Source organism: Sapajus apella, unplaced genomic scaffold, assembly GCF_009761245.1.
Source record: "Sapajus apella isolate SASKATOON/1434 unplaced genomic scaffold, GSC_monkey_1.0 scaffold15, whole genome shotgun sequence".
Lineage (NCBI taxonomy): Eukaryota > Metazoa > Chordata > Mammalia > Primates > Cebidae > Sapajus > Sapajus apella.
Genome location: NW_022436955.1, coordinates 25,048,791 through 25,061,234, shown reverse-complemented (window position 1 = coordinate 25,061,234; position 12,444 = coordinate 25,048,791). Strand labels below are relative to the sequence as shown.

At 53.9% G+C, this 12,444-nt stretch overlaps 1 protein-coding gene across 5 annotated transcripts in view; it reads right to left on the bottom strand.

Moving 5' to 3' along the window:
* Positions 1-12,444, bottom strand: part of CMIP (c-Maf inducing protein) — a 257,606-nt gene that overhangs the window by 28,334 nt on the left and 216,828 nt on the right. For all 5 annotated transcript variants that reach the window (XM_032284536.1, XM_032284537.1, XM_032284538.1 and 2 more), the window contains 3 exons: positions 11,894-11,997; positions 10,015-10,119; positions 4,401-4,754 (listed from right to left, as the gene is read on the bottom strand). In XM_032284536.1, coding sequence (XP_032140427.1) covers positions 4,401-4,754; positions 10,015-10,119; positions 11,894-11,997 — 563 coding nt within the window. The remainder of the gene's footprint in view (positions 1-4,400; positions 4,755-10,014; positions 10,120-11,893; positions 11,998-12,444) is intronic.

The following is a 12,444-nucleotide window of genomic DNA, read 5'->3' as shown; positions in this document are numbered from 1 at the left end:
ATCCACCTGCTTTGACCTTGCAAAGTGCTGGGATTACAGGCGTGAGCCAGCATGCTCGGCCGTTTTTTTCTTTATGTGTAATTCTCATTTGGGCGGCACTTCAATATTGATAACAGCAGTTCACTCTTTTATTTTTGAGACGGAGTGTCACTCTGTCACCCAGGCTGGAGCACAGTGGCATGATCTTGGCTCACTGCAACTTCCACCCCACTGGGTTAAACCAAATCTCGTGCCTCAGCCTCCTCAGTAGCTGGGACTACAGGCGCCCACCACTACATCCAGCTAATTTTCGTTATTTTTAGTAGCAACACGATTTCATCATGTTGGCCAGGCTGGTCTGGAACTCCTGGCCTCAAGTAATCTGCCCGCCTCAGCCTCCCAAAGTGCTGGGATTACAGGCGTGAGCCACTGCGCCTGGCTGATAACAGCAGTTTACTCTGATCAAGAACCAGAGGCTGGGCCAGCGCCAGAAACCCGCAACATCCCGGAATTGTCATGTAGTCCTCTGAGAAGACACATATTTTACAGACAAGAAAACTGAGGCCCAGAGGAGCCAAATGCACTGGCCACAGTTCCATGGCAGCTAAGGCACACGCCGCATTTACTTAATACTTAGACGCGAGTTTCCTGCAACCCAAGTGTGCACTGAATGCCGTTCGGCCTCTTTCTCAAAGCACCGTTATTAAATCAGTGATGCGTCTCGCTCTCAACAGGTTGGTAAAGTAGTGGGAACACGGCTGTACCATAAATGGCAGCTGCTGCCGTTGGCCGGGTGTTCACCTCGCACTCAGGGCCGGCCCCTCCCACCTCTTCGCCAATGCCAGACGCAGTCATACTCACACCACCTCCCAGCCTGGGACCGGAGGCTCAGAGAGGACGACCAACCATCCAACGTCACAACTAGTATGTGGCACGGTGGGACTTGAACCCAGCATGGTCTCACTCTGAGTCCGTGCCTGTCCCCACGGATCTCACTTTGGAGCCCTTTCAGCGGCTGGAGTTGTTTGAATCCAGCCAGTTTGAGGCCTCCAGTGAGCCAGCAACTAAAGCAGCCTGCTGGGTACGGGGAGGAATGCTGCTGGGGAAATAGAGCTATCAGGCCCAAATTGTGTTGCGCTCCCCCAAGGTGGAAGAGGCTTCTAGAAGCATAAATCCCATTCTCTGGAAGCCTTGGGGCTGGGCGGGAGCCGCTCCTCTGTGTAGCCCCATCGGGAACCCCTCCTGGCTTGCCCTGACTGTCCTGGGCCCTTGACGACAGCCCTGACTCCCACCTGCGCCCTGGCAGCTGGGTGATGCGGGCAGGTGGGGGGGTCTGAACGCAGATGGGAGAGAACAGAGCCCTCATTCATGAGCATGTTTATGAAGAAGGAAAAAAATGTATGTCAACTATGTGATGAAACTCAAACCCTTAGCGCTTCATGAGAAACAGGAGTCAGGCCCAAAATAGCAGAAGGCCCAGGAGTTCATGGTGTTTGCAAAACACAGCTGGAATTGGGGAGCTGGAGTCTCTGGCCTGGCCAGTCGCTGGCCTGGTGGCTTCCACCTCCATCAGAGCAAGGAGCCCCCTCCAAAAATCCAGGGAGGTACCCCACCCTCGCTGCCACCAGGAGAGCTGACACTCTTCTTTGCCCTGAAGACACTCAGGGCTGCAGCGAGTTCTTGGAGACGCTTTCTTAGTGGGATGTGGAATTCTGCTTGGCTAGGGGTGGAGGTCACTGAACATGGTTATGCCCTCATCTGACCTCTGCTGCTGGGACCACAGGCTGGGGCTGGCCCTGAACCCCTGGGCACACCCTGCCCTTTCCTCTCTGGGGCCAAAGCCGGGGGCAGAGGAGGCAATGTGGGAACACTGCCTCCGGGATCTCCTAGAAACCAGGAGAAGCCACCTTGTGACCGTGTGTGCATATATGTTCACCTTCACAGGCACCACAGGCCTTGCTTGTAGAGCACAGGGTACACTCCAAGGTGCCTCCCAGCCTTTTCTCCAGCTTACCAGGCCCCCAGAAGCTGCCCTCCGTCCCTGCAAACCCTGAGCAGGCTCCAGGATCGACACACACATGACAGAATGAACAAACGCTGCCCAGCCGCATGACGACACAGGGGCTCAGGGAAACCCTGCCCACCCACACAGACAACACCCCAGGCGCCGGGCTTCCAAGCGGCTTCCCCAAAGGCTGAGGGCTGGGGAGCCCTGGCTCTAGACAGGAACCACGCACTGGTTAAATGTGACAACACAGTCGCACCCCCAGTCCCTTTGAAAAGTCCAGCAACCACAAGCAGCTGCATCTGAAAATGCCCATCTCTGGATTCAGAGCTCCTGAAAGCGGGGCACAGCTTGTTCCAAAAGGAGTTTGTGGAGCAAGAAAGGGGGAGGCGTCCGCTGAGTGTCTGCAGACTGGGCTTGTCTGTGGGCCCACAGGGTTCTGTGGGGGTGTAGAAGGGAAGAGTCAACAAGGTCCCTCAAAGTGGGGCTCCCAGAACCAGGTGCTCACAGGTTTGAGACATGTCAGGTGGAGCGTGTGGATGGCAAGGCTGGAGAGATCCTTAAGGGTCAAGGATTAAGAACTGCACCTCCCTCCACCCTAGAGTCACACACATGAGGTTCAGGGAGGGGCAGGGACAGGTACAGAAGGAGCCAGTTCAGAAGCCACATCACCCAGAGCAGGCCCAAGTCCACAGGTCTCCTATACCCACACCCAGGCACACACAACACCAATGCGCACCCACGGGCACCCAGGCACACAACACCAATGCACACCCACGGACACCCAGGCACACAACACCAATGCGCACCCACGGACACCCAGGCACACAACACCAATGCGCACCCACGGACACCCAGGCACACACAACACCAATGCGCACCCACGGACACTCAGGCACACAACACCAATGCACACCCACAGACACCCAGGCACACACAACACCAATGTGCACCCACGGACACTCAGGCACACAACACCAATGCACACCCACAGACACCCAGGCACACACAACACCAATGTGCACCCATGGACACCCAGGTACACAACACCAATGCGCACCCACGGACGCCCAGGTACACGGCACCAATGCGCACCCTCGGACACCCAGGTACACAACACCAATGCGCACCCATGGACACCCAGGCACACGGCACCAATGCGCACCCATGGACACCAGGCACATGGCACCAACACGCACAGCCACATACCCCAAGACAGAGTCACACACTCCTGCACATCACCCACAACACACTAAGACACATGCACACGCACAGAGACTCACCCCAAAGCACACAGCATGCATGCTCACACAACACAAACAAACATGAGCTCATGCACACACCTGCAAACATACACAGAGAAACACACACGCTCTCCAACCCTAGAGCACAAATGGTTAAACCCATATGCCCGCACCCATAGCCACCTGTGCACAAAAGTAGCACAAGTGCCTACACACACCCACTCTTGTACATTACACACACGCGCACACACCCCTTCAGAGAAATCCACATGCACGCCCACATCCATCTCCTATAAATATACACGCGGCCGGGCAGGGTGGCTCATGCCTGTAATCCTAGCACTTTGGGAGGCCAAGGCAGGCAGATCATGAGGTTAACAGATCGAGACCATCCTGGCCAACATGGTGAAGCCCCGTCTCTACTAAAAATACAAAAATTAGCCGGGAGTGGTCATGGGTGCCAGTAGTCCCAGCTACTCGGGACGCTGAGGCAGGAGAATTGCTTGAACTCAGAAGGTGGAGGGTGCAGTGAGCCAAGATTGTGCCACACTGCTCCAGCCTGGTGACAGAGCAAGACTCTGTCTCAGAAACAAACACACACACACACACACACACACACACACACACACACTCGGCCAACCATGTGTGCTGTCACATCCACATACACCCATGGCCATTTAGCCACACAAAGACACTCACAAGCTCAGAGGATCCCACAGACCCAACACCCCAGAGGTGTCCATGCACTCACAGACACGCGTGGGCACCCTTGTGCTCCTCCTGCACACCCTGGAAGATGTGCCCAGGTCCTCATACACACACAAATTCATGCACACATATGTACACATGCATGCTTGGGCATGCACCCTACACATATGTCCAGGCACTCCAGCACACAGGCACAAAGCCAAGCACGCACCCCACATGTGTATACACACACCCTATGTTCAGATACACAACCACAGCCACTCATGCACACACCCATGTGTGCCATCGCACACTGCCACACTTGTGCTTAGATTCTTGCACACACCATCTCGTGCGCACTCACACACACACCACTCTACCATGCGCACCTCTGTGTAGCTCGAACCAACGAACAGCTTAAACCCAACAGCTAAGCCCAGTTTCCTCCCACTGGCCCCAGCGGCGGGCACACAAGGGGCACTCACAGCAGCTTGAGGATTTCCACGTAGCAGCCGAGTGTGCGGTCGGCCTGGGGGCCCAGCTCGATGCTCATGGTGCTGCAGGCGGGGCTGACCATGAGGCAGTCGATGAGGTTGGGCTCGCTGTCATTGCCCGCGCTGGCCGTCAGCGCCGGCTTGGCAGTGCTGGTGCGTTCCACCTCCACGTGGATCTCACTGGAGGCCACGACCACCGACTTGAGCCGGGCCTCAGACAGCGTGGCTTCCTGAGACACCAGGTCCGGGCTGGGGTGCAGAAGGCGCAGAGGTAAGGTGGGCTTCCGGTCGCACGGCTGCTGGCAGCCATTCCGGATTTCCTTCAGGCTTGGGGAATTGTCGCGGCTGTGGAAAGAGGCGGGAGAGGGAACGTGAGTACAAGCACTGTTCATGATGCACCACGACCCACCACCCGCTGGCTAAAGGCCTCCGTGAATCCCAGGATGAGGTCACAATATGGTACTGTCATTGTCCCTGTGCTAAAAATGAGGAAACCGAGGCTCAGCCTGGGTGCATGGCTTGTCCAGGGTCTAGAAAGGAAGAGGTAGGGATGACAGCCCAACCCGGGTTGCCTGTCTCTATAGCCCATGCTGTCACCCCAACACATAACAGGTGCTCAATAAATATCTGCTGACTGACTGAGTGGATGCTGATCTCTACGAACAGCCATAAGGCTCTTGGCGTTCTCCTCCAAAATGCCACTGGCCACTTTCTTGATGTGCCAGTGAGATCTACCATTTTGCTTTTAGTTGCTTCCTGCAGTCTAACTGCCCTCCAAGCCCTGACCGCATATCACAATGTCCTCCAGGACTCTGCTCTCCTGTCCTCAAACCCAGCCAGGTGAGAAAGCTCAGGATCTGCCCCCTCCTGGGAACCCACTTCAATGAGACCCCAAACTCCAGAAGTCCAGTCTGGGCCCTAGAGTCTGGGCCCTCCTGTCTGCAGAACCCCACTCCTGCTGGGTGACGCTTCAGGCACAAAATCAATAACCGCCTGGAGGAACACATTCCTGCACAAGGTGTTAACAGGTGTTCCCTCCGAGAGGGCTCTTGACATTATTAATGTCACACCTGTTTGGGAAATGCTGGGGCAAACAAGATGGAATTAGGCCTCTTTGCAGCAGGACTTATCAGAGCCTTGACCCAGTTAAAGTCCCTCCTCTGACTGAGAGCTTCCCAAGGTGCCCAGTTGCCTGGGAGGTGCACTGTCAGGGACAGTAATACCATCAGTGGGTTTACTGCTGGTGCCCATGGGCCGGCACAGTCCAAATGCAGTCACATGGATGCTCACAGACATCGCTGAACAGTGATTCCTACCATCTCTGTGCCACAGGTAAGGGAAGACCGCATCAGAAGTTAAATGATCGACCCATAATTAAACAGCTCACGAGTTGATGGAGATAGGATTTGAGGCCAGATCTCCTGGACTGCAAAGCCCAGGATCCTCCCAACTAGGTTGGCTTCCAAGGTCCCTTAAGATCTGTGCAGGTCCCCTCCTCCATGAAGTCTTCCTTGATTTCTTCCTGCTACTCTTGCCCTTCCTACCCTCGAACTCCTCCTAAACCAAAGCTTTCCACCCTTGGCTGGACACAAGGATCCCCTAGAGACACTTCTAAACATCCCAAAGCCCAATTAGATGGGAATCTCCAGGGTGGAACCTGGACATGAGTAATCTTTTTTCCTTTGAGACAGAGTTTCGCTCTTGTTTCTCAGGCTGAAGAACAATGGTGTGATCTAGGCTCACCGCAACCTCCGCCTCCTGGGTTCAAGTGATCTGCCTACCTCAGCCTCCCCAGTAGCTGGGATTAAAGACACGCATCACCACGCCTGGCTAATTTTTGTATTTTTAGTAGAGATGGGGTGTCTCCGTGTTGATCAGGCCGGTCTCCAACTCCCGACCTCAGGTAATCCATCCAGCTCAGCCTCCCAAAGTGCTGGGATTATAGGCGGGAGCCACCGAGCCTGGCCTGGACATGAGTAATTTTTGAGGCTCCTCATGTTTGTGGTCAAGTTGAGATCCACTAATCCAAGACTTCAAGCACAACGGCATGATTAAAAACAGCTGCTGGTCTAGTGCTTCACCAGACGCGCCACAGGCATGTGTCCTGTGCCTCCAAAGGAGCTCCTAGGCTTGAGGACAGGGTCACGCTGCTGGCATTCTGCTGGGGGAATTGTTGCGGCTGGGGGAAGTGGTGGGAGGGGCATGTGGGCAGCAGCTCCAAGGGCTGTGTGCAGAACGTGAACGCCATGCACAGGAAGGGTCTGAATGTATCAGCACATGACAGGCCTGAGCTGAGCCCACCAAGGGTGTTTAATAAATACACTTTCAGCTTTGCTGGGGGAAATAATCCACCAGCTAAATCCCAAGAAAATTGTGTGTGGTCTGTGATGGAGGGAGACCTAAACTCTTTGGCTCAGATCTGATGTGCTCCCCACGTGCTCAGCACTCCACTTCTCTTTGTTTGCCTTTGCTGGGTTTTAAAAGTGGATTTTCAAGGCTGTTTGGCTCAGATTGGTGATTTTCTAGAGAGCCACGCTAACCTGGGTCAAGCTGTCTGTTCTTTTCAGTTTGAGTACGCTGTGTACATTTGCCCACCAAGAGCACCACGGATGGCCTAGAGGACATGACGGGCTTTATCTTGAAGGGACTGACTGAGGGGGGCGTCATGGACCTGAGCCCAAGACCTGAGCCCAGGACACGTCTTGGCAGCATCATGCTTCTCTAGGTGACACACAGGAAACTTACTGCATCAGCTAGAACCCAAGCTACTGTGGGCTCTGAGGAGGCCCAGCACAGCCAAGTGGGTGGGAGGCAGCAGGCACCGCTTCACCCTCGCCAGCCTCCAGCCTGGCATCTCCTTACCACAGCTGCCTAACAGTTCGTCATGGTCACGCCTACCTACCTAGTCCATCCCCGTGCAGCAGCAGCCAGAGGGAGATCGAACTGAAACCCCATCACGTCACTTCTCCACTTAAAGCCCACTGTGGACTTTCCAATGCTCCCAGAATAAAAGTTCTGCCACTGAAACCCAGGACTCACAGTGTCATCCTCAACCCACAGCATCGCCTGGAGGCTTGTTAGACAAGCGGAGTCTCAGGCCCCACCCCAGATGAGCAGTATCCGAATCCGCATTTTAAAGATGCACCCTGGAGAGTCCCAGGCACCGGGAGGTTTGAGAGTGCTGCCTTCCCTTTCCTTCTCTCGGCCCCAGTCACACAGGATTTCCTCCACTCCTCCCCTGCTGGGATCTCCACATTAGGCGTGTGACAGAATCACTTGTGGAGTTTGTTTCGAATGCAGGCTCCTGGGCCACAGACCGGAAACACTGCAGCCAGAAATCTGTACTTTAAAGCAGTCCTGGGGATTCTGAAGTAGTGATTCAAAGACCTACAGACACAAAAACATTGCAGCCCGTTGTAGACGGGTATGGTGGCTCACGCCTGTAATCCCAGCACTTTGGGAGGCTGAGGTGGGCGTTTCACTTGAGGCCAGTTGTTTGAGACCAGCCTGGCCGACACGGCAATATCTGGTCTCTATTAAAAATACCAAAAAAAAAAAAAAAAAAGCAACTCAACCAGGTGTGGTGGTGCACACCTGTAATTCCAGCTACTCGGGTGGCTGCAGCATGAGAACTGCTTGAACGCAGGAGGCAGAGGGTGCAGTGGACAGAGACTGTGCTACTGCACTCCAGCTTGGGTGACAGAGTGAGACTCTGTTTCCAAAAAAAATCAAAAAACAAAAACATTGTGATGAATGGCACCTTCACTCATCACTGTCAGGCCTTTGCCCCTGCTGTTCTCTCCCCTCTTCCAGCTTCTTGCCTGGAGAACAGCGGGAGATCTCAACTTAAATATCCACCTCCCCAAGGCTCCTTCCTTAACCTGCACCCGATGCAGTCTCGAACAAAAAAAAGGATGCCAGGGCCATCCTAATTAAATCAGAATGGCACTGGGAGGGTCCCGGGCACCCTTTTGTTTTTCCTTTTCTTTAAATTGAGATCTAACCCGAGGTACAATGGTAAATGTCTAGCAATCAACTCTCCAAAGAAAGAAGCCCTGATCTGGCCGGCACAGTCGCCCAACACTTTGGAAAGCCAAGGCAGGCGGATCACCTGAGGTCAGCAGTTTGAGACCAGCCTGGCCAACAAAGTGAAACCCCGTCTCTACAAAAATACAAAAAATTAGCCAGGTGTGGTAGTCCACACCTATAATCCCAGCTACTCAGGAAGCTGAGGCAAGAGAATCACTTGAACCCAGGAGGTGGAGGTTGCAGTGAGCCAAGATTGTGCCACTGCACTCCAGCCTGGGTAACAAGAGCGAAAATGCGTCTAAAAAAAAAAGAAAAAAGAAAAAAAAAAGAAGAAGCCCTGATCTGCAGTGTCTACCATTGTTTTTGGTGTAAACACTCCTACCACAGCTGACTTCAACCTACCAATATATCACTGCAGAAATGGGAAGGGACATGTCCCCAAATGGGTGAGCTGGCTCTCCTGCACACTCTGGGTATAACTTAAATACTAGAAAGTCTGGAACTCTTAGGTGTAAAGCGTGGTGAGTATCTGCACACACACCCCTGTGTAATAACCACCCAGACTGGAGGTCCGTAATTTGGCTCTGTGGTTCTGAGCCAGGTAATGCTTTCTAGCAGGGGCTGTCGTGTGTGTGCGCAGATGTTCAGCTGCATCCCAGCCTTCTACCCGCTACATGCCGGGAGCACCCCTTCTCCCACCCAAACTGTGGTGACAAAAATGTCTCCAGACATTGCCAAATATCCTCTAGGAGGAAAAGCTGCCCTGTTTGAGCACCACCGACCTAGATAAAGCAGGGAAACACTTCCAGGAGTCCAGAAGCTTCTCTACGTCCTTCCCCAAAACTCCCGCATCCCAAAGGTGGCCGCTCTTCTGGCCTCTAACACCATTGATTCGTTGTGCCTAGTCTTGGGCTTTGTGTAAAAGGGACCGCACAGTAGGCATCTTTTGGGCTGGCTTCTGTTGCTCAATACCACGTTGTGAAATTGGATCCTGGTAGTTTGCTGGCTGCACTGGATGCATCACTCCTGCTGCTACATAGTATTTCTTGTGTGAACAGAGCACATTTATGTATCTATTCTACTGCTGCAGGGCATTTGAGTTGAGGAGGTTGGTAGTTTTGGGCTATTACAGACATGGCTGCTACCAACACTCTTGTATTACATACGTCTTTGATGCGTATCCCCCACGTGCACACACATACACACAGTCACATGTATGTGTACAGTTCACATATGCATTTGTGTACCCATGTGCATACATCCACACACACACCAATGTGTCCTACCTCTCCAGGGGTGAGAGATCTTCAGCATAAAACATCTGTCCCCCATGTCAAGCGGCTCTAACAGCCGCACAGCCGCGGGGCTGAGTCAGTGCTTGCTTTTCCAGCAGCATCCCTGGGTTCTGGGCCCATGAATCAGTGGGCTCAGGGGAACTGGCACACACACCATGAGGCCTGCCCAGGAAGCAGCCACTCTGCCTCCCCAGCCTGGTCAGTTCTCGGTGATTTTGCCCATGATGGGGACCGGCAGCATTCCCCTCCCAAACCCTCCGAGCGGCAGTTCAGCAACTGACCTGTTGATGAACTCTTCATAGCAGGAGTAGATGGCAGCCAGGCACACGGCCACCAGGTTGGGCAGGACCCGGGGATGGGGGCAGTGCCCTGTGGGGCCGTGCATGCTGGAAGAAAGCAGAGGGCCGGGTGAGAAGCCTGCAGGAGTGGGGCCCACGGACAGGGGAAGGCGGACAAGGGAGGGGCGCTGCTCGGGCAAAGGGCTGCCGCTCTGCCAGCACCCCTTGGGGCTCTGAGAGCCTTTGCTGTGTAACTGGTGGCACCAGGATTTGGGTTCTGGCTGTGCCATGTGCAGGCAGTGGAAGGCAAAGGTCTCAGCTGCTGACTCTGGATCCAGGGTTCCCAGGTTCAAACCTCTGAGTGGCCCTGGAAACCTCCTAAACTCTCCACCGTTTCCGCAACTATAAAATGAGGATAACAGCCCCATCCTCAGTAGGGGACAGTTAGGACCAAATTTTCTAATTCACAGAGACCCCTAGCATACGGTAGCCATATGTCCTGGGACAGTCATGCTTACACCTAGGGGGTGGGGAGCGGTTCAGGAATAATTATTCCTAATACCTCATTTTACATGTCCTGCTTTGGAAAGAAAATGATTAGGGTCATTCTGGCTTAGCAGAGTCTGCTAACAGTCACTAAGTCCGCAGTAAGTGCCGGTAATTACTAGTTGTCATGACTATTTCTGTCCTTCATTTTCTCGTCTGTAAAATGGGTTGCTTAGGGACCTGAGGATAACACCTGTTCCACTTCTGAGAAGCTGTCATCGAGGCTGCTGTCACTAAGAAAGACCTACCCTGACAAGATTTTGCAAACCATATCTGGGTGGCATTACCAGGGCTCCTGCATGAGGGCATGTCACAAAGCCACCCTCAAATGGCTTTGTGAGTTCCAAGTGAGCATGTTTAGGAAACACATAGCTTCAGAACTTGTTTAAACAGGTTATTTTGATTGTCTTAAAAGATCAGAAGAGGCTGGGGGCAGTGGCTCACCCCTGTAATCCCAGCACTTTGGAAGCCAAGGCAGGCAGGTCACCTGAAGTCACGAGTTCGAGATCAGCCTGGCCAACATAGTGAAACCCCGTCTCTACTAAAAATATAAAAATTAGCCGGTGTGGTGATGCACACCTGTAGTCCCAGCTATTTGGGAGGCTGAGGCAGGAGAATTGCTTGAACCCAGGAGACGGAGGTTGCAGTGAGCCGAGATCGTGTCACTGCAGTCCAGCCTGGGTGACAGAGCGAGACTCCGCTCAAAACAAACACAGAAACAAACAAACATACGTGCCGAGAACAAGAATGCTGACAGCTTGGCCTGACACGAGGCTTCTGCAGCGTTCTCTATGTGTTGCGGCTACGAGCTCACTGGAGCATCACTAACCGGATGAGGAGTACTACGGCTCTTGCGTTACAGATGAGGAAACTGGAGCACAGAGAGAAAATTTTTAAATAAAAAAAGCAAAAGCAACCCCGTCCCCCCCGCCCCCCATAGCAAAAACAAAAACAAAAACAAAAAACCGAAACACCAACCCCAAGGACCAAAAGTGAGGAAGAGCAAGAATATTTGGCTTCCTCTGGGTGATGTTATGGAGTGGCTGTTCAAGTACCCGACGATGACGCTCTGGGACCACCGGGGTGGGAGTGAGTCCTAAACACTGGGCGCCCACAGCCCGAGGGGCTTGGGACCTGAGGAAATGCCCGCGTTGTGCAGGTCCACTGCCGTTTTCCGAGTTCCTCCCGGGCACTGCGCAGTGGGCTAGGGGCTTCATCACAGATGTGGTCTTTGTTTAATCACACAACCGCCCCCCATGGCTATCCGAGGAAACAGGATCGGAGAGGAAAGTGGCTCTGAGGCCAGGGAGGGGAGGGCGTCGCGCTGGAGACCCACCTCTGGATGAACTTCTTCACCACTTCCATCCCCGCATTGAGCTCGTTCAAGGCAAGGATGTACTCCTGAGTAAACAGCCTCAGTCGCGGGCACTTCCCAAAGTCCTGCAGAGAGGGCAGAGGGCGGGAGTGAGGGGACGCTGCAGGCAGCCAGGCACCGGAAGAAAGGGCAGGACCCAGCTCAGCCTGGAGCTGCCCACATGGACGGCAATGGGCAGACGCCAGCCCTCTCGAAAGCACAGGCGGCATCTCTAGTTCACAGAACGGCACCGCGACACTGCGAGTCCGCTCTGAAGGACCATCGATGCTTTTGGCTGTAGAGAAAGGCGCCCTCAAAAGGCACGTGCGAGACAAATGAGAAGGAGGAAAGAAAGCCAGGAAGGCTGGGGGGACAAGTGAGGGTGCTTCCGAGGGGATGTGGAGTACAGGAGGTGTGAGTGAGGGGTGGCTGTGGAAGTGAGTATGAGATGGAAGGAGGTGGGTGTGGAAGTGTGAGATGGAAGGAGGTGGGTGTGAGAGGTGGGCGTGGAAGTGTGAGATGGAAGGAGGTGG